Source organism: Schistocerca cancellata, chromosome 3 (genome assembly GCF_023864275.1).
Source record: "Schistocerca cancellata isolate TAMUIC-IGC-003103 chromosome 3, iqSchCanc2.1, whole genome shotgun sequence".
In the NCBI taxonomy this organism is placed as follows: domain Eukaryota; kingdom Metazoa; phylum Arthropoda; class Insecta; order Orthoptera; family Acrididae; genus Schistocerca; species Schistocerca cancellata.
The window spans coordinates 227,813,761-227,837,124 of NC_064628.1; the positions used below are offsets into that span (position 1 = coordinate 227,813,761).

The following is a 23,364-nucleotide window of genomic DNA, read 5'->3' on the forward strand; positions in this document are numbered from 1 at the left end:
TTTCCTGTTGCTTGTTGTCATTTCCCTAAGGGGTGCCATCATTCTCCATATATTTGAAATTCTGATAATTAATAGAACTTAGCTTTTCATATTTTCCTCCTCCTTGACACCGGACAGAACAGTTTCCCAAAAACAGGTGAAGTTAATTCCACAGGCTCAGGTTCAGTGTGAGTCCTTACTGATCCCCATCCACCCTATATAGGACATATGGCTCTACCATTGACACACCACTCACAGTCAAGTATATGAATAATGACAGATCCTGTTCTTTCTGCAGAGGAGACAGGATCCACAATAGAGGATAGTACTTGAGATACCTCTGGTGCCGCTATCGCAGGTACACAGCCCTTGAGAGCTCTTCCAACACACCAGTCCGCAGCAGCTGCCAATCATTTAACAGCAGTCATGGGGATTTCCAGCTGCTTATGAACATCAGCCAACTCATCACATGTTCGAGAACAGCATTCGCAATGGGGCTGCATTTTGACTGTTGCAGTGTATTACAAGGCAGTGAACAAATAACTTTAATTTAAGCCCACTGGTTATCTTTTAATCTGTTGAGCTAAAAAGTTACCGATTCCGTATAAGAATTGAAGCAAATACACAAAACAAGATTTCTGTTAAGACAAGACAAAAACCTTTGGTAAAAGTTACTAGTTTCCTAAAATATTTTGAGGTTAATTCCAGTTGTCATCAAACTCAAAAACAGAGTTAATTTACAATGAATGCAGGTAATATGTAGGAATAATCCTGTTTAATGGAAACTAGATGTAAGAGAATAAGTCTCAAAAACTCACACTTATTTGTGTTGATATACAATGAAATTTGAAATTCAGGAGTGATTTATTGTTTATCGGAACTGTGAATCACACTCTCTGATTTTTTTTTTATTTTTTATTTTTTTTTTTTTGGCGGGGGGGGGGGGGGTGGGGGGGTGGACAACCCCTGTGTATGCAAAACACTTGTACCACTATCTTATAAAAATATAGTTTTCTAAGGTCAGAAAATTCTCAAATATAACCTATTCCTCATGTAATTGTACAATGAAATTAGGGAATGATTGTTTTCAATAAGTGTAGGCCTACTGTTCTCAAAATTTTCAAAAGGGCACAGTTAAGTTTAAGCCCATAATTGAGGATAACAGTACGAGTTTATCAAGGCACTCGCGAATGTTTGAAATTTCACAGTAATTCACAATACAAAACCTGATATATTTGGAAGAATTCTCTGTATTATGTTTTAAAATTGTATTATTTTAGGGGTTGTAATGATTGCTTGATGTTGAATAATAACATTATTATTATTATTATTGTTATTGTCATTTTTCATGAGCGGTCTTAACATTGATACTTACTATTGAATTATTTTTACCATATTTCCACTGGATGGACTATATGGATTCAACATGTACGAGTTTAGTATGTTATTAAGAAAGTGTGTGTGAATTCAGATAATAAACTTTAACTTCATTGACGTGGTATCTTGGTTTCCTTTTAGCATCCCTAAAACTTTTTGTTGGTTTCCTTTATTAAACATCTTCCATATAACTTATTAGATTTCTATATATTTTTTACTTATTTAAGATAGCTGCCTACAACACACTGAATCAAGTAGCGTATTTCATTACACAGCTCAATCCTAAACTCTCATTTTTTAGCTAGTCACGAAAACAATAAAAACTTTGTTTCTGTCTTCTGCTTATTGCATGTTGTAAATGCATTTTTTGTACTTTTGGCAGCATTTAACACCCTCCCCCAAGGCACCAAGTATTCTGTTTTATTGCCATTTAATCTCAGTGTAGCCATTGTACTTGTGCATGTCCACATACAGAGTTTGCTTTTGATGTAGTGTGGTACTGTTCTCTTTTTTCAACTCAGTGACTTTCTTACCGTAAAAATGAGAAAGTAGAAAGCTTGTCAGCTCCTAGATTTAAAAGTATTCCCAGTGAAACTGAGAAAAATGTGTTTTACAAATGAACATCATGAAGGGTATTAGAATTGCTTATAAGAGGCTGCAGAAACATCAGTCCATGTCTGGATCTGCTGTAAAATTGTAGATTATGTGTAGAATGTGTGTAACCTTTATAATTAAATTTCTTGCATGTTTTTTTTCATTATTTTAATTTTTTCTGCAGGGCAATAGGTTAGTGGGTGAGGTGGGAGTAGCAACATGCCGTTCCCACCCCCTCCACCACCACCTGGACCACCTCCACCACCTGTTTTTGGAGGCGGAACACCAAAACTTGCTGGTGATGAAAGTAGGAATCAACTGCTGCAGTCAATTCGGAAGGGCACAACTCTAAAAAAAACTGTTACCTGTGATCGAAGTGCTCCAATAATCTCAGGTAGGCATAAATCATGTGGGTTCTGTCCAAGAAAGTCATGTAATTAGTTTCTGTGCCATTCCAGAGATAGAAGCATATTGTTGTTCAGTCTTTGTTGCAAATGATTTGATGCCACAAGTCACCATGGTTATGTAGGGCTGAATCATAATTTTTCATGCATTTGATATACTGTGTCTTTCTGTGGTAAAATAGGCATCTTAAAATCTTAGATAAAACTCCACGCAGGATACGGAATATGGAGGAATTATATGTGCAAGATAAAAAATCTATTCACCAAAGGGGCAGGAGGAACATCCACCCAAAAGAAAGTTATAATTATGCAAGCTTTTGGAGGCAATGGCTCCTCCTTCCAGCAGAAGCGTTGAGGGTGAAGGAAGACTGGTAAAGAAAAAGGATGGGAGAGGTCTAAGTAAAGGGGTTGATTTCCGAAAACTCACTCGGAACCGCAGGTCAGGGTTGACTTACCGGAGAAGGAAAGACTGATTGCTGGAGACTGCATTGGATGAGATTTGAAAACCTGAGAGCTTAAAGGTGGAAGACACCTTTTATATTGTCAAAAATTGATTGTTTTCACTGTTACATGTATTTGCAAGGCAGTATGTAGCAGTACTATAGGTGACAGCTACTGAAATCACTTAGTATACCATTCCAAATTCATCACTGAGATTACTTTTGACCTGCTTCACCACAAACTGACTTGTGATCTTTGTCCAGAGCCATAGGCAAACTCTACGAACAACCAAGATGTATTATTTGTTGACCATAGTGTAGAACATTGCATTAGGAATCTGGTTAATTGTTTCCCCTGCATACTATCATTCCCCTCCCCAATCTTTGTTCTTGTCATGCTGTCCATCCAACATAACATCTTGACAAAGTCAAGCCACACATTAGGAATAACATAGAATGTGAGAGTTTTCCTGATTTAAGGACAAAAGTAGATACACTATGCCACTTGCTGTTCCTTATATTTGCACCACAGAAGAGATCCTGAAAATTACAAAGTGACCAATATCCACTTCTAAAGTTAATTATTTATACAATCTGAGACAATAGCTGATCCATCTCATTTATTAATGCTCAGGGTACGTGCCTTTACAAACTCTACAAAAAAATTGCTGGACAAGTCATTCAAAACTGTAGACAAACCAGGATGCAACTTCTATACAAACAGGCACCATAAACTGGGAAACATGTGTTTGTCAGAATCTAAAGCAGGCAAGTCATGAGTAGGAAATCTATTGCCATCGAAGTCCAAAGAGGAACCCAACAGCAGCAAATACAGGCAAAGCTGAATACCAAATTATTGCACAATTCTTTATAGAGTACACATAGACTGCTATAGAACATTGACACTCGTAAACAATTAAATGGCTCATAGCAGACTGCAGTTTGTCTTTTATTGGCTCAACTCCAACAAAATCTGAGCTGAAAGCTGTTGAGGAAAAAGGTATTGATTCAACATTTGTTATTACACTAAAGAATATATACATAAGTGCTTCAGCTTCCATTAGACTTCTTCAAGATAGTGAAAAACACAAAATTGAAAGAGGAGTGGGGCAAGGAGGTTCCATGTCACCAAAACTATTCTCATTATTCTTACAGGAAATATGAATATAAACTGGGAAGAGGAATGGATGTGTGTTAATGGAACATACCTAAACCAACCTGTGACTGAACATGGTGTACATATCCCATTGCATAGTCGAACTCTGCCTTGAAAGCATTTTCATGCTCAACATCAGCTGCCCCATCATCATCGTTCTCACTTCGTCATGCCGTCCTCTTCTTAGGTGTGTACTTCTACATCTCCATCTCCATAGATACTCCCAAGCCACCATATGTTGCGAGGCTGAGGGAACCCTGTACCACTACTAGTCGTTTCCTTTCCTGTTCAGTTGCAAATAGAGCGAGGGAAAAATGACTGTCTATGTGCTTCTGAATGAGCCTGATTTCTCGTCTCTTACCTTCATGGTCCTTATGCGCAGTGTATGATGGCGGCAGTTGAATCGTTGGCACAGCTTCAAATGCCAATTCTCAAAATTTTTTCAATAGTGTTTCTCGAAAAGAATGTTGCCTTCCCTCCAGTGATTCCCATTTGAGTTCCTGATGCATCTCCATAACACTTACGTGTTGTTCGAACCTACTGGTAAGAATTGTAGCAGCCCACCTCTGGATTCCTTTGGTGTCTTCCTTCAATATGATGTAGCACAGATCCTAAACACTCAAACAGTACTCAAGAACTGATCGCACCAGCATCCAATAAGCAGTCTCCTTAACAGATGAGCCACTCTTTTTAAAGTTCTCCCAATAAACCAAAGTCGACCATCCACCGTCCCTACCAGAGTTCTCCCATGCTTGCTCCATCTCATATCACTTTGCAACTTTGCACCCAGATGTTCAAATGCCTTGACTGTGTCGAGCTGTACAGTAGTAATATTGTATCCAAACCTTATAGGTTTGATCTTCCTACTCATTCACATTAAGTTAAATTTTTACACATTTAGAGCTAGCTGCCATTCACCACAACAAATGAAAATTTTGTCTAAGTCATCTTGTATCTTCCTACAGTGACTTCGACCACATGGCATCATCAGCAAACAACCACAGGTTGCTGCCCACCTTGTCCGCTAAATCATTTGAGTATATAGAGAACAACAGCGGTCCTATCACCCTTCCACAGGGAACTCCTGACGATACACTTGTCTCTGATGAACACCCACCATCAAGGACAATGTACTGGGTTCTATTACCTAAGAAGTCTTCAAGCCACTCACATATCTGTGAACGTATTCTACTTACTTGACCTTTTTTAACAGCTTGTACTGGGACATCAAGTCAGATACTTCCCGGAAGTCTAGAAATATGGAATCTACGTGTTGCCCTTCATCCATTGTTCGCAGTATATCATGTAACAAAAGCACAAGCCGAGTTTCGCGCGAGTGATACTTTATAAAACAATGCCGATTCACGGACGTAAGCAAGCTCCTCAGTCCCAAGAAAGAGTATTATATTTGAACTTTTATAAAACAATGCCAATTCATGGACATAAGCTTTTCAGTCTCAAGAAAGAATATTATATTTGAACCGACAATAGGTTCAAGGATTCTGCAGTAAACTGAAGTTAGGGATATTAGTCTGTAATTTTACGCCTTCATTATTTTACCTTTTTTATATGTTGTAGTCACCTGCACTTTTTTCCAGTTGCTTGGGACTTTGTGCTGTGCAAGAGATTCGTGATAAATGCAGAATAGGTAAGGGACCAGTGCTGTAGAGTACTGTTTGTAAAATCAAACTTGGATTCTATCCAGACCTGGTGATTTATTTGTTTCTCTATGCCAGGAGTGCTTATTACTACATTGTCTATATGGGAGTCTGTCGGATGGCCAAATGACAGTATGTTTGTACGATTCTCCTGTGTGAACAATTTCATGAATGTGAAATTTAAAACATCAGCTTTCATTTTGCTATCTTCAACTGCCACACCAGACTTGGTCACAAGATCAGTCAGGCATAGCAATTCTGTGTGTGTGGATCACTTCTCATATTTTTGTGTGATATTCCTGGCCCACAAATTCATGGAGTCTTGATAGATACCCTCTTGATCAAGTTGGGAGTTTTGCTTGCAAGACTTGTACTGCTCTTGTGGCCACACGGTGGGTATGTAAATGACTTAGCAGCTGCTCTTACTCATATGTTTGGGAAGCAGATACTAGGTAGTCTCATAACTAAATGACATCTCAGTTGAGTTGAGCAGCTTGAGGTAAGAGCTCTTTAACTGTCCTGCACACTTAATTCAGGTTGATCCTCCATATGCCGAAAGCAGTTGCCTTTTTAGATCACCGATATCCCTTGCTGATTTGTTTACATACTTGACAGTGTACGCTGCACGACTGTACATTTGGAGTGTAAATGGAATGTCCTTTTCTTTTTATATGAGCACATCAGAAGCAAAAGGATTAAAGATGTTGGTCATAATTTGTGGCATGTCTCACTTAAAGGTGAACAGTGGCATGTGCAAGCTAGCTCTGATTATATCTAGATACTCGAGCATGGCCAACTTGGTGGCTATCAAGAACTGGGTGAGGTAGTGTCTCAGCTTTTGGTGCAAATTCTTGGCATGAGTGTGCAGAGCTGAACAAGGCCATCAATCAGTGTTATGGGAAGCAGCTCATGCATCATATCTATGGGCCGGGAAGGCGTGTTAAAATGGCAAGATATTTCGCCAAATTTGGTGCAGGTAAATGTGTACCGAGGAGTCTGTAGAGTGTAGTTGTTCAGCTCTGACATGCCTTCCTTAGCTACAGTAAATAAATCGCTAATGAGTTGCACAGTGTTATTGGAATTCTGTGTGGAGGAAATGGTGGTAGCGGCTGAAAGAGGTTTCGCAAAGGCGCTTCGCAACGCCAGCAAGCTTGTAGAAGTAGATACAACACATCACAGAGTTATTGTTCATTAACTCACATCTTGTAGATCAGTTCATGCCAGTGTTAGCCTTCATGTTTTGGATTTTGCTGACTTGCCATCTCGAGCAACTTCAGCTAACATATTTAATTCATGCTTACTATAAGGAACAAAGTTGGCTTTCGAAGTTGTTGTAGCATCTTACTATTCAATCAATATTGAATGCTGTTTTGTACCATTTTCAGAAATGTCAGATTTCTCTGTATACATGACTCAAGATATTGTTTCTCCTTGATCATGCAACATGTTGTTTTCTGTGTTACCGTAGTACCATCCACGAATGGTGGCATTTTGCGCAGGTCAAGAAACGGACGGTATTGCATTGTTGCCGGATCCAGGCATCAGTTGCGGTATTTGCATACATGTGGTTTGCACTTGATGTAAACATGTATCCTGCAAATTATGTCTCCTACTTGCTTATGCAGAATTTGTCGTTTATCACCACGATCAGTCATGACAATCCCCAACAAATGGAATACAAATTTTCTAAATAACTTACTATGATCACATTGGGTACAAGATTCACAGCAGAACTCTTAGAACACTACTGAATTCTCATTGGCTGTTGGAGAACGCGTGACGTAGATGCGCAGCATGAGCCTAAACCCGACCACCTTTGTTTGTGACTCAAACTGTAACACATCTGAACATGGCTTATATGACTCGCAATCATAGGATCTTCATAACCATACAGATGACATGATGTGGTGTCATAGCCTGATGGTCTCGATGATGCACGTCACTGTTAGTTATCACATATGGTGTGACCATTACTGCTGCCGTAAAGAAATGCACTACACTGTAGTAAGTGGATGAAAGTAACAGCTCCTCCACATGCATCTTGTAGATTATATTCAGCAGCATATTTGATTGTGCTGGAGTTCTGTTGACACACAAATCCTCGTTCCATAGAAGTGTCCTCTCCTTGGCCATTAAGCACTCTGTCTTGACTACGTAGTTGAGCATCTCGATCAGAGCATCATTGTTAGTTGGTGCCTTCTCACTGAGCTCTTTCAAAGCAATTCAGTTGATTGTAATGTTCTAGTGCTGATAGAGTAGGATATTACAGCCATTTCTTCACAAGACCTTATAACCTCTCCTCTAACATACAAAAACATGTGTGTAAGCTGCATCTTTATATTCCATTGAGTAACCATTGACCAAGCGGCGAGACAGCTGTTTAACTGTCTGATCTACACCAATGGGCACATTGATAATTGACCCAACAATTCCCAGTGCACCTCCATGCTCCAAGTGCTTGAGCTGCATAAATATCACTCTGGGTGATATGAGCCAACTAATGATGGTATCCAATGGTGGCAGGTTATTTGGCTTCAGTGGGTACAAGAAGCCATTTGATCTACTTAGTATGGACAACCACCTGCCATCAGGACTCCTAGTAAAATTACTACTTGTATAAAGATCATATAATTGGGGAATGCTTCTGCCAGTATAGTGTGATGTCTAGCCTTTACTCTTTTCAAATTGCATGGGAAGCATAACTGACTGCACACACTGCAAGCAAAGCTGAACTCTCATGCAATGTTGGCCTTGACAAAATAATTTGCACTGTTCACTTGTGATTTTCCATCTCTTGATCTCTGTGATGTTATTGAGCAACCAACCAGTCTACTGTAGCACCCTCCATCAGTGTTCACGTACTGATGCCCAGTGTTTCACCACCGGTTGACAACACAACAATATTTGGTGGTTGGAATATAACTTTACAAAAAGCTAATTTGCAACAGTCATGCACATGTGCCTGCAGTGGTATGATGATAGCACAGCCAAAATGAATACTATATGACAAACATGTACAGACATGATATATCAGTTGTGAGCTCAACCATTGTTCACACATTATAACTCTCATAGTTATTACAATTCAGATCTGACAGTATTTTGCCACTAAAGAAAGTTCAACCAACAAGTAGATAGACATATTCGTCTCAAAAGATTTATCTTTAGATAATAGTCACTGGATGTAATGGTGGGTACAAAGTTCAGAAATCTGGAAATGCGGTCTGTTGATCACACGCCTTTCCATACCGCATTCAAATGATGACATTGACATGTAATGGCTCCGTGGACATACAGCGTAGTGTAGTCTTCAAAGTCTGACATTGGAGACTAATTTTTTCATCACTGTGCCTCTTTTTGTTCACAGATTTGTTTCTGTGTGAGGTTTCACGTATTACTGTTTATTGTTGTCATGATGACATTAGCTTTTCACTTTTTAAATCGGTGATTGGCTCTGTATTCACTGATGATCTTAAGAAAAGTCAACGCATTGCAAACAATTACCACAAGACAATTACTAAAAATGCAGTGACATTGGATAACTATGTTTTTTGGAATCCTGGCATTGAAAGTGAATGATACATAATGATTGTAGTGTCTCATAATTTGTTGTGTATGCTGGTTTTCATGTTGTTGTTGTTGTTGTTGTTGTTGTGGTGGTGGTGGTGGTGGTGGTGGTGGTGGTCTTCAGTCCTGAGACTGGTTTGATGCAGCTCTCCATGCTACTCTATCCTGTGCAAGCTTCTTCATCTCCCAGTAACTACTCCAACCTACATCCTTCTGAATCTGCTTAGTGTATTCATCTCTTGGTCTCCCTCTACGATTTTTACCCTCCACGCTGCCCTCAAATACTAAATTGATGATCCCTTGATGCCTCAGAACATGTCCTACCAACCGATCCCTTCTTCTAGTCAAGTTGTGCCACAAACTCCTCTTCTCCCCAATCCTATTCAATACCTCCTCATTAGTTATGTGATCTACCCATCTAATCTTCAGCATTCTTCTGTAGCACCACATTTCAAAACCTTCTATTCTCTTCTTGTCCACACTATTTATCGTCCATGTTTCACTTCCATGCATGGCTACACTCCATACAAATACTTTCAGAAACGACTTCCAGACACTTAAATCTATACTCGATGTTAACAAATTTCTCTTCTTCAGAAACGCTTTCCTTGCCATTGCCAGTCTACATTTTATATCCTCTCTACTTCGACCATCATCAGTTAGTTTGCTCCCCAAATAGCAAAAATCCTTTACTACATTAAGTGTCTCATTTCCTAATCTAATTCCCTCAGCATCACCCGACTTAATTCGACTACATTCCATTATCCTCGTTTTGCTTTTGTTGATGTTCATCTTATACCCTCCTTTCAAGACACTATCCATTCCGTTCAACTGCTCTTCCAAGTCCTTTGCTGTCTCTGACAGAATTACAATGTCATCAGCAAACCTCAAAGTTTTTATATCTTCTCCATGGATTTTAACACCTACTCCGAATTTTTCTTTTGTTTCCTTCACTGCTTGCTCAATATACAGATTGAACAACATCGGGGAGAGGCTACAACCCTGTCTCACTCCCTTCCCAACCACTGCTTCCCTTCTCCAACTTATGTATTGAACGCAAACAAGGTATATTTGTTACAACATTTTATGTATCTGAACAGTGACATTATTTTTCATTGTATGGGATGTGTGGCATTTAGTTTCTGTAATTATGAAATTTGAGATTCAGATGTAGTCCAACACTTTGATTTTGAATGTCCATTATGTTCCTGAATTGCTCCAAAATTAGGTATTAATTATAATTAATTACATAAATTGTTGAGTATATTTATTAAAGCAATGTTATCAGTCCAAGAAGTGGTAAGATACAAGTGAACTTCCAGTGTCATACTGTTGCCTAACAGAAAATTAATATTTTGTGTTTGTATGACAGCACTAATGTTGTGAAAAGCAACAAATAAGAGAAAAATGAACAAACCCCCACTGTCTCTTTTACATTCAGATTAAAACTTTTATTCCTGACGCATTTGTACACTCTTGCTAGAGCTGTTTATCTTCATTTTGGTTAATTTCAGGTGTCAAAAATTTGTATATATTTAGTGTCTCATATTTGTTGTACAGTTTATACATTGTAATCTCTTTGTTAGTAATGAATGTTGTCCATTGAAGTATATTTTTTACAGGGAAAGTCAAAGGTTCAGACAGCAGTAGTGTCAATGGAAGCACTAACTTCAGCAGCAGTAGCAGCACTAGATTCAACAGCAGCAGCACAGATTTCCCAAAAAACAATGGCCTCGGTGGTCTTTTCAAGGGAGAAATGCCAAAACTGCGACCAACTGGGAGACTAGGTATGTTACTGTCTACATTTCATGGTATGAGTAATTAAATTTATTTATAGTAGCTGTTGCAATTTTGATAACGATAGATCACTGTCGTTGTGCAATAATTGTCTAATGAGGACACAGTATCACTGCTACTTCCTACCATACTGGATACAGATTTCATTACATTTACTTTGCCCCTATTTCTTTCTCTCTCTTAGCATTCTTTACATTAGTATGTTATTAGTGTTGCTTTACCGGCAAATTCTGTTTTTTGATAGATCAGGTAATTATGTTTCATTGTACCACATGCTATTTATATATCTGGCAGTAAATATCAGGATAATTACAAGTGTTGAATAAAACGCCTGTTCCATAAAACGAAGGAAAAAAGATATGGTTTCATGTCCCGTCGATGTCAAAGTCATTGGAGACCGCTGTTCCATACAAACTTTGAGGTGTCTTTCTTAAAGTAAGATAAAGTGGTATGGTACAGTTGTTAGACTTTAGACTTGTGTTCAAGGAGGTGTTATTAACCACAGATCATTTACATTTTGATAGGTGTACAATAACAAAATTTTACATGAAAAATGAACTTTTTTATTTTTTTATGATACCACATTATTATAGAACTCTTCTACTTTATAAACACAGATTCCGATTAGTAGATTCTATGCATACCTCTCAAAGAAACTTTACCAAGTGAGGTGGCGCAGCAGTTAGCACACTGGACTCGCATTCGGGAGGACGACGGTTCAATCCCACGTCCGGCCATCCTGATTTAGGTTTTCCGTGATTTCCCTACATCACTTCAGGCAAATGCCAGGATGGTGCCTTTGAAAGGGCAAGGCCGATTTCCTTCCACATCCTTCCCTAATCTGAGCTTGTGCTCTGTCTCTAATGACCTCATTGTCGACGGGACATTAAACTCTAATTTCCTACTCATCCTACTCCTCAAAGAAACTTTATAGTAGGTCTCTCAGTACCAGGGTTAGTTTGAAAGGAGACCAGCATTAATATAGAAGGGACACAGAGTTGTTGTTGTTTTTTTTTCTGTGACTGGCATGATTAAGTTCAGAATGCCTTTAATTGTTGTCACTGCTTCTTTTCCCACATAAACTGTTTTTACACCAAAAGAGTTGACCCACAAGATATTTCCATAAGTTAAGTGAGATTGGAAGAAAGTTTAATATGAAGACTGAAGCTGTTTCGTACTAACACATGATTTTAACCATTTCGCTGCTGTGGATGTGTATACGTGTCCTGCTACACTGTTCCCTAGGTGCTGTGGATGTGTATACAAGTGCCGCTTGTGTTTTCCTACAGTGCAATGGACATCTGTATGCGTCCTGAGCTTTCACCCAATAGTTTTCAAAAAATTGGCTGATAAGTATTTCATATCAATGGGAACAGCATCTCTCAGTGCAGACATCAGCATTTGGTGAGGAATTAGATTAGGAAATGAGACACTTAAAGTAGTAAAGGAGTTTTGCTATTTAGGGAGTAAAATAACCGATGATGGTCGAAGTAGAGAGGATATAAAATGTAGACTGGCAATGGCAAGGAAAGCGTTTCTCAAGAAGAGGAATTTGTTAACATCGAGTATAGATTTAAGTGTCAGGAAGTCGTTTCTGAAAGTATTTGTATGGAGTGTAGCCATGTATGGAAGTGAAACATGGACGATAACTAGTTTGGACAAGAAGAGAATAGAAGCTTTCGAAATGTGGTGCTACAGAAGAATGCTGAAGATAAGGTGGGTAGATCACATAACTAATGAGGAGGTATTGAATAGGATTGGGGAGAAGAGAAGTTTGTGGCACAACTTGACTAAAAGAAGGGATCGGTTGGTAGGACATGTTTTGAGGCATCAAGGGATCACAAATTTAGCATTGGAGGGCAGTGTGGAGGGTAAAAATCGTAGAGGGAGACCAAGAGACACTAAGCAGATTCAGAAGGATGTAGGTTGCAGTAGATACTGGGAGATGAAGAAGCTTGCACAGGATAGAGTAGCATGGAGAGCTGCATCAAACCAGTCTCAGGACTGAAGACCACAACAACAAGTATTTCATATCAACGGGAACAGCATCTCTCAGTGCAGACACCAGCATTTGGCGAGCAGTAAAGGCATAACAAAAGTGGCCCTCAGCACGTAAATCAGAGAGTGCAGCTGCAGCAGTGAAACGGTTAATTTGCATTGTAAGTAGATCGCATGTGATAGTTTAATGCGTAATTGGTTTCACTGTGCATCCCGTTTCAGTTGTGTGTTCAAATTAATTCCTAGTAGGCATTTGCCTTTTCAATTTGTCTGTGGAGATGGAAGTACAGTAAACCTCGCTGAAAATGGTATCACATGGGACTAAAATAATTTCCAAAATTGAACAAGTTTCCTGACTAAAACAACTCACAAGGCAGCAGTACATAAAATTTGTCAGTTATCGTGTATGAAAGTTGTTGTTGTTGTTGTGGTGGTCTTCAGTCCTTAGACTGGTTTGATGCAGCTCTCCATGCTACTCCATCCTGTGCAAGCTTCTTCATCTCCCAGTACCTACTGCAGCCTACATCCTTCTGAATCTGCTTAGTGTATTCATCTCTTGGTCTTCCTCTATGATTTTTACCCTCCACGCTGCCCTCCAGTACTAAATTGGTGGTCCCTTGATGTCTCAGAACATGTCCTACCAACCGATCTCTTCTTCTAGTCAAGTCGTGCCACAAGCTCCTCTTCTCCCCAGTTCTATTCAATACCTCCACATTAGTTATGTGATCTACCCATCTAATCTTCAGCACATTTCGAAAGCTTCTATTCTCTTCTTGTCTAAACTATTTATCGTCCACGTTCACTTCCATACATGGCTACACTCCATACAAATACTTTCAGAAACGACTTCCTGACATTTAAATCTATACTCGATGTTAACAAATTTCTCTTCTTCAGAAACGCTTTCCTTGCCATTGCCAGTCTACATTTTATATCATCTCTACTTCGTCCATCATCAGTTATTGCGCTCCCCAAATAGCAAAACTCCTTTACTACTTTGTCTCATTTCCTAATCTACTTCCCTCAGCATCACCCGACTTAATTCAACTACATTCCATTATCCTCGTTTTGCTTTTGTTGATGTTCATCTTATACCTTCCTTTCAAGACAATGTCCATTCTGTTCAACTGCTCTTCCAAGTCCTTTGCTGTATCTGACAGAATTACAATGTCATCGGCGAACCTCAAAGTTTTTATTTCTTCTCCATGGATTTTAATACCTACTCCGAACTTTTCTTTTGTTTCCTGTACATCTTACTCAATATACAGATTTAATAACATCGGGGAGAGGCTACAACCCTGTCTCACTCCCTTCCCAACCACTGCTTCCTTTTCATACCCCTCGACTCTTATAACTGCCATCTGCTTTCTGTACAAATTGTAAATAGCCTTTCACTCCCTGTATTTTATCCCTGCCACCTTCAGAATTTGAAAGAAAGTATTCCAATCAACATTGTCAAAAGCTTTCTCTAAGTCTACAAATGCTAGAAACGTAGGTTTGCCTTTTCTTAATCTTTCTTCTAAGATAAGTCGTGGGGTCAGTATTGCCTCTCGTGTTCCAACATTTCTACGGAATCCAAACTGATCTTCCCCGAGGTCGGCTTCTATCAGTTTTTCCATTCGTCTGTAAAGAATTCGCATTAGTGTTTTGCAGCTGTGACTTATTAAACTGATGGTTCGGTAATTTTCACATCTGTCAACACCTGCTTTCTTTGGGATTGGAATTATTATATTACAAAAGTATAAATTTGTAATTAAGCATATATTTACGTACCTTCATTCCTGCACAGTAGATGTTCATTTACTGTACAACAGAACACTTTGACTATTACGCTGACTGCTAAATAATACGGGTACAGCTTTTCTATATTTGTACACTAAATTCATGTATTATTGTATGCGCATATATGTTACTGTTATGTTATTTCGATGTTTTCCCCACATATCAAAGAGGGAAACATGGTTGAATTTCTTGTTCAAAATTGTTTTTCTACTTAATTTTTAGCAACAGCTAGAGAGAATTTGTGTATGGCATAATCCGTATCCCTTTAGGCAGGGGGGTTACCTTCATAGTCTCGGATGTTATGCATATGTTTAGCATATGTTAAAATTCATGAATAAGTAAGAAAGCTGTATTTTTTTGTTTTCTCTAAAAAAAATTCCAGCCCCGAGATACAGGCCTCCAAAGATGACACTGTGAACACAATTTTAAAGATGCGAATTTCAGAAAAAAATTTAAAATGCTGTATCTCTCTTAACAGTTCTAGATATTTTGTTAGAGTTTTTTTTATTTGAAAGATGATTGCTTTATGATTACAGAAGTTTGTTTGGACACATCTGTCAAAGTTCTTTTACTGTCGCCTTTAGAATTTTTATTGTAATTTACAGAAAGATTTTTTTTTCAAAGATTCTAATCCAAAAAAGTTAGATTTTTTTCAGTTGATTAATGCCATAGAGTACTATATTCTCTGTAAAGAACAGCTTCCACTTTTAAGTTGGACAGTTTTATTTTAATTTGTTTAACTTTTAAGGGTAATGTATGTCTTCACTGAAGTTGTTTCTTACTAATTTCTTGTTACAACGTTTATTTCTAATGTCTTTGTTGCAGTTATTTCATATCACTTTCATTGTTGCAGATATTTCTTACACTTTCTTGTAGTTTCTTGTCAGTTTCTTTGTCATGGTTGTTCATTGCAGGCTTCTGTATTGTAGTTGTTCAGTGCTAATTTGTTTACTGAAGAAGCTTCTAAGAAACCTGAGACCATCCAGTGAGTTCTGTGTTTTTGCGTGGAATTTGCCAATTGACACAGTTGTAGTGTTTTTTTGTGAAAAGGACTGTTTAAAATGTTTTCTGACTTGGGCGACACGAAAGAGAAATGCGCTGATTATTTGCATATCCATAAAAGAGTGATATATAAGACAAACAAAAAACACTTTGTTCAATTTGGGAATAAGGGTTATCATTTGAAGACTGTGTTTCAAAGTGAAGATGTTTCCAGTGACGACTTTTTGTGTTCTAAATGTTTTGACAGAACAACAACAATGATAGTATCTGAACAAGGTGAAGCTTCCCATGCTGCAGATGATTCAGATTTTGCATCAATAGAGGAAGAATTAAATACCCTGAATCAGTCAACGACTCTCATAGTCCTGTCAAGAAACTGTGGTCAATGAAGTCGAGTCATACGCTCAGAGCAATTCGGGGATGGTGATTGCATCTTCAACGCGCACGAGCACCTGTTCATAATGCACAGCCTGTGGCGGAGTGGTTGCATGACAATAACATCCCTGTAATAGACTGGCCTGCACAGAGTCCTGGACATCCCTGTAATAGACTGGCCTGCACAGAGTCCTGACCTGAATCCTATAGAACACCTTTGGGATATTTTGGAGCTCTAACTTCGTGCTAGACCCTCACCGACTGACTTCGATACCTCTCCTCAGTGCAGCAGTCCGTGAAGTATGAGCTGCCATTCCCCAAGAAACCTTCCAGCATGTGATTGAACCCTGCAAGCGTGTAAGCTGTCATCAAGGCTAAGCTTGGGCCAACACCATACTGAATTCCAACATTAACGATGGAGGTCGCCACTAACTTGTAAGTCATTTTCAGCCAGGTGTCCAGATACTTTTGATCACATAGTGTACATGACATGCAGTATTAAAGAAACTTTTGCAGTTCATAAGAGCAACTACACAACTTCACATATTGGAAGATCAAAGATTTATGCACTACGACATAAGTGGGTAGTTCCACACCCACCTAGAGATGTCTGTTTATGTGTGTACTGCATGAATTTTGAACTTTGTGTGGTAACTTCGAAGAATTTACTGAAGCACATGACATGTGACACCTTGGTCGGGCGTGTGAAGTCATTATTAATCTGTGATGTAAAGCGAGAGACTTGTTTAAGAGTGTGGTGACTGACCTGGAAAGGGAGGACTGTCTTTAGACACTTGGTCTGGAAGATGTAGCAGATAACTCTGCAGAACTTACATATGCAGACATGAGAGGAAAATAAACTATCAAGAAAACTGTTGCCTTTGACAGTTTCATTGATGGACTTGGTAAATGGTCAGTGAAAGCAGTAACACACCAATATCTGAAGAAATTGCCACAACACATTGCAGAAGTGAAAGGGTCTTTACAGGCTGAAGAACTATGTTTAGTGCTTCACTGTGATTTTGCTGAGAACTGGTCTGTAATTCTCCCTCAAGAAGTACAAGGGTATCATTGGAGTAATGATCAGGTTTCATTTTTTTACAGGAGTGACATATTTTCAAAACAAGACTACAAGTGTTGCCGTTATAAGTGACGACACAGGATATGACTCAGCACATGCTTTGCTAGCAATGCGCAAAATTCTTCGACTGCAAACAGGGGCAGAGAAGACCACCATTATTTCTGATGGTGCACCTTGTCATTTCAAAAATCGTTACCAGCTGTTTGAATTAATTAAATCGCTTGTGCCAACTGAATGGGTATACAGTGCTACTGGTCACAGGAAGGGGCCTTGTGATGGTGTAGGAGGCCTGCTGAAGCACCATGCTGCAAAACATAATCTTTCTAGACCAAATACAACTTTGATTCAGAATGCTGAGAATTTTATGAGAGTCGTGAAATCTTACACATCTACAGCCCTCATTGTTTTGTCCAAAGAGGAAATCGAAGAATTCCTTGAGCAGAAGAAAGAAGAATGGTCCAAACAAACAACTCCCATGAAAGGAATTCAGAAGGCACATTTTTGGACTCACAAAGTGGTGGATAAACTTGTATTGTATGCACTTTAAAGAGCAAGAAAGAAGAAATTTCGTTCATTCAGCCAACACCTCAGAAACTGCAGGATAATATTCAGATTCACAACCTGAGAAGGGGGATGTTTTTGGCATGTGTGTATGACTCTGACTGGTGGATTGCGGAGATTATAGACACCAGTTATGAGTTAAATGAAATTGAAGTGAACTTCATGCTACCACATGGACCAGCTGCTGGATATAGGTTTCCAGCTGAAGGACAACAACAACACAATCAGCAACCACTTCATGTTCACAATGCTTTGACCCCTGCGGGTCCAGGGGTTAGAAGAGGCCCAAGGCATTCCTGCCTGTCGCAAGAGGCGATTAAAAGGAGACTCACATGTTTCGGCCTTTATGTGGTAGTCCCCCATCATGTTTGACGTCCATTTTTCAAAATTTTTCCGAAGAGTAAGCCAATTGAGGAAGAGCGTGTTACATGGTGCATCATGTCCATTGTGCATTGAGATGTTTAGCCCACTTTCTCGCCATACCATTGCAATCCTGCTCAGTCTCCATCTCTTGGGTGAGGAGACACCTTCCTGGGTATCTTTTCCACCATGCACTATGCAGTGTTGCTTTCTGCACCGATGACGACCATGTACTTACTAGCACCTCATATCCAGCATGTTAGCCAGTCGGTTGTGGTGGGGCCGCCATGTACCCTGTTGGTTGTAGCCCCTGACAACATAGGGATCGCTCTGCTGATGCCTGCGCTGTTAATTCCCCACATATGCCATGGAATAGATGCCTATCTCCCTGGGGCATCGGGACTCCTGGCAATGGCCATCCTGCCAGGTGGCCCTTGCTGAGGCTGGGTGGCTCCCGTGGGGAGGGCCCCTGGTTGGAATGGGTGGCATCAGGGCGGATGATACGCCATGGAGTGTTGTATGTCATGTCTTGCTGGTGGTTTGCCGCCAGCAGTCTCTAAGCAGGCAAAGTCTAACTTCAGTGCTAAGAAATATGACCCCAAATCATTCCCCACCCTGGTCACAACATGGGAGGAACGCCACACTAAGGATGACAGTGAATCTTATTCACCCTGGTACCTGATATGTATGGGCATTACTCACTTGTGACAAATTGAGGGATGTTTCTGTTCCATCACCCCCCCCCCCCCCCCCCCCCCGGTATTATATTCCACAGGGACCTTCTTTTGCAGTCTGATGACAAGCTGCGTGCCATTTTAAAGCAGTGAGGTGTTAATTTCGTCCATCGGGGCCTGAGGGATAATCAGGTTGCCACCAGAGCCTTCATCTTATCCTTCGAGGGTGATACACTGCCTGAGAAGGTAAAGGTATGGTATACCGCTGTGACGTCAAGCCATATATCCCTCCCCCAGTGAGGTGCTTTAAGTACTGTACTTCCAGCATGTCAAGATTGTGGGTGTCCATCACATCCCAATACTCCATGTGTCCCGCCTCCCATCTGTGTCAACTGCTGAGAGCACCTTTTACGTTGCTTGCCAGACTGCAGCATTTTACAGAAAGAGAGGAAAATCGTGGAATGTAAGACCCTGGACTGACTGACCTACACTGAGGCTAAGAGGAAATTTGAGTGTCTACATCCTGTGGCTATGACCACCTCTTACGCCGCTACTACGAGAACAGTTGTTGCCCCATCAGTTCCTCGCATTCCTGTCGCCTCTCGGAACCAGAAGACTACACCTGCCCTATTGATGGGGGGGGGGGGGGAGGTGGCACTTCCCTCCCCGTTGCTCCCGCACCACCTGCTTCAAGAGCAACATCCCCCCTCCCCCCCCCCAAACCATTGGGGATACCAGTCCCCACTTATGAGCCTGAAAAGTGTAAGTCTGCTAGTGGGAAAGATGACACTCGCCAGTGGCTGAAGAGCCCAACAGCAACTGGTCAATAGTGCTTCATGCTCATTCTCAGTCCTAGAGACTGAATCACTGAAGTCCTCCCAGCCAGGGAAAACCCAAGGAGCAGCGAGAGAAATCCAAAAATAAGGTTCCCAAGACCAAGGAATTGTGGTGGTACCCACACCACCACTACCTACAAGCACTGCATCTGCGGTCGAAGTGGAGATTTGGGTGTCCACCGAGGACCTAGATCTCACTGGACCCTTAGACACAATGGATATAGACTGCTCAAGCAAAACATTGGTGGCAGCAGGTGACCCTGAGGCGTAAATTGCCTCATTGAATATTCCATGCCTTCCCAGTCTCACGATGATGTCATCCTCCAGTGGAATTACGGCAGTTTTTTCCCCCAACCTGGATGAGCTACGGCAACTGTTAAGCTTTACACCTGCTTTCTGCATTGCCCTCCAGGGAACCTAATTCCCGGCAATGCGGACCCCTGCCCTCCGCAGCTATAAGGGATACTACAGGAACCGTAGCAACTATAATCGAGTGTCAGGTGGAGTTTGCGTTTATGTCCTCAACTCGGTCTGTAGTGAAACTGTGCCCCTTCAAACCCCTCTTCAAGCTGTGGCTATGAGAATAAGGACGACGCAGGAAATAACTGTCTGCAACATATATGTTCCTCCAGATAGTGCAGTATCCCTGAATGTATTAACTGCACTAATTGATCAACTCAGTAAACCTTTCCTACTTCTGGGAGATTTTAAGGCCCACAACCCCTTGGGGGGTGGCACCGTGCTTACTGGCTGAGGCAGAGATGTTGAAACTTCACTGTCTCAGTTCGACCTCTGCCTCTTAAGTACTGGGGCTGCCACACATTTCAGTGTGGTTCATGGTAGTTACTAGGCCTTTGATTTATCGATTTTCCACCCAGGACTTCTCCCATCTATCCACTGGAGAGCACAAGATGACGTGTGTGGTAGTCACCACTTCCCCATCTTCCTCTCACTGCCCCAGCATCAGGCCCATGGACACCTGTCCAGATGGGCTTTAACCAAGGCAGACTGGAAAACTTTCACCTCTGGGGTCACCGTTGACTCTGCCCCACACAGTAACATCAATGGAATGGTTGAGCAGGTGACTTCAACAATAGTTTCTATGGCAAAAAACACAATTCCTTGCTCTTTAGGGTGCCACCCAGCCCCCCCCCCCCCCCTCGAAAGGCAGTACCTTGGTGGTCGCTGGAAGTCACTGCAGCAATTAAGGATCATTGGTGAGCTCCCCAGCAGCATAACTGGCACCCTTCCGTAGAGCACCACATAGCCTTGAAACGGCTTCGTGCCTGTGTTCACCAACTTATCAAACAACAGAAGCAGGAGTGTTGGGAGAGATATGTCTCTACCATTGGGTGCCATATGTCACCTTCCCAAGTCTGGGCGAGGATCAAATGTGTTATCGAGTACCAGACCGCAACAAGTGTTCCCGGTGTTAATATAATGGGTGTATTATCTATTGATGCAAACGTGATTGCCGAGCACTTTCCTAAACACTATGCTCAAGCCCCTGCATCGAAGAACTTGCCCCCCAGCCCTTCGCACCCTCAGACAGAAGGTGGAAAGGAAAGACCTCTCATTCACTACACGCCACAGTGAACCCTATAACGCTCCATTTACAAGAGTGGGAGCTCCTCAGTGCCCTTGCACATTGCCCCGACACAGCTCCTGGGCCAGATCGGATCCACAGTCACATGGTTAAACATCTCTCATTGGACTACAAGTGACATCCACTCGTCATCTTCAACCGGATCTGGTGCGATGGCGTCTTTCCATTGCAATGGTGGGAGACCACCATCATTCCAGTGCTCAAACCTGGTAAAAACCCGCTTTATGTGGATAGATATTGGCCCATCAGCCTCACCAACGTTCTTTGTAAGCTTCTGAAACATATGGTGTGTCGGCTGTTGGGTTGGGTACTGGAGTCACATGGCCTACTGGCTCCATGTCAGGGTGGCTTCCACCAGGGTCGCTTTACCACTGATAATATTGTGTACCTCAAGTCAGCCATCTGAACAGCCTTTTCCAGACGCCAACACCTGGTTGCCGTCTTTTTTGAAGTACAAAAAGTGTATGACACCATGAAGGATAAGGACTTGCAAAGATTGAGGTTAGATGGGTTACAGGAACTAAGGATATGTTGCAGGGAAAGTTTCCAGGTGCATATTTCAGAAAAACCTGGTGTTGATGGGAAGAATTCAGATGGCAAACTGTGGTACACCGCTTGCTCCCTGACGTGATGGCCAGGTGTCTCCTTGCCACAGTTGGCAATGGCCATTCATATGAGCAGACAGATTGTTGGTGGTCATGCCCATGTAAAATGCTGTGCTGTAGTTGCATCTAAGGCAGCCATGCCCTTGATGGGGTACGAAATAGTGTAACAGACCTTTAGTAGACAGTAGTGAGATGTCTTCCATCTCAGTCTTTCAGATTTACATGAGCTGTGGGAAAAGGGATTGGGAGCAGGGATGGAATATGTACAGACACTGATATTGTATGGGTTGTGTGAGTAGTGGGATATCACTGAGGGGGGGGGGGGATAGTGCTGAACATATTTCCCATTTTAGGGTACAGCGAGAGGTCATAGAAACTCTGGTGGAGAATGCAGTTCAGCCTTGTATGATACTGACTCATGATGGGGGCAGTCCTTTGTGGTCAGTCAGTGGGTAGGTGGGGAATGGTAGATGACTGGGAACACAAAGCACGGAAGATTTGTTTGTGGGCAAGATGTGGGGGTAGGGATCTGTCACTGAAGGCCTCAGAGAGATCTGCAGCATACTTAGAGGGGGGTGATCTTCATTGCAGACGCAATGGCCATGGGTAACAAGGCAGTATGGTATGGACTTCACAGTATGTAGTCAGTGGTAGCTGTGGAAGTATAAATATTATTGGTAGCTGGTAGCTCTGATGTGGTCAAAGGTGCTGGTCCAGACAGCCGTGAATTGGAGGTTGATGTCAAGAAAGGTGGCATGGTAGGCTAAGGAGGGCCAGGTGAAGTGAATGGGGTAAAAGACATTGAGTTTCTAGAGGATTGTGGACAGGATAAGGTTTCTAGCAGAAGTAATAGTGGGTGAGAATGTCATTGGTCATGCTGACCAGTAAGGAGGTTGTAAGTTTGGAGTCATTTGGGCACCGAGAGAAGTAGTGTATAGTGGTGGCAAGGTCATGTATATTGGAAATTTTGATATAAAGGAATGTGGCATCAACAATGACAGGCGGTGTGTCTGGTGGTAAAGGAAGATAAAGGAAGGGTACTTTCTGGAAGAGTCAGACAACATACACCTCACATAGTGACCACAATGAGAAAATTCAAGAAACTGGAGTTAATATAGAGGCTTACCAATAATCATTCATGAATGGAACAGGAAAGGGGGATCAGTTAGTGGTACAGAAGTGCTTTCCATAACATTCCATCAGGTGGCTTGCAGAGTATTGATGTAAAAGTAGATAACTGTAATTAGGGAGAGCTGCTAGAGGAAATGGTTACTGTCTTTTATATAGGATGGTAACTTAGAGGTAACAGGCTGAAAATGTTGGCCCACAAGGCAAACACATTTCAATGTGGTCACAGAGCTGGGCCTTGTAGGTGGATGAGATGCTCTCATCTTGTCTTCTGCACCTTGTCTCACTAGCCACAAAGGAACGCCCCTCTTTCTATTCAATACCACCAAGAACTGAAGCAACTGAATCACAGTTTCCTCCGTGGTTTTGACAACTCTCACCTTA

General features: G+C 41.2%; 1 protein-coding gene across 2 annotated transcripts in view; it reads left to right on the forward strand.

Annotated features, from left to right (window-relative positions):
- LOC126174854 (WAS/WASL-interacting protein family member 2-like) overlaps positions 1-23,364 on the forward strand; it is a 72,094-nt gene that overhangs the window by 10,017 nt on the left and 38,713 nt on the right. For both annotated transcript variants that reach the window (XM_049921246.1, XM_049921247.1), the window contains exons 2-3: positions 2,135-2,344; positions 10,798-10,962. In XM_049921246.1, coding sequence (XP_049777203.1) covers positions 2,170-2,344; positions 10,798-10,962 — 340 coding nt within the window. In that variant the 5' untranslated portion in view covers positions 2,135-2,169. The remainder of the gene's footprint in view (positions 1-2,134; positions 2,345-10,797; positions 10,963-23,364) is intronic.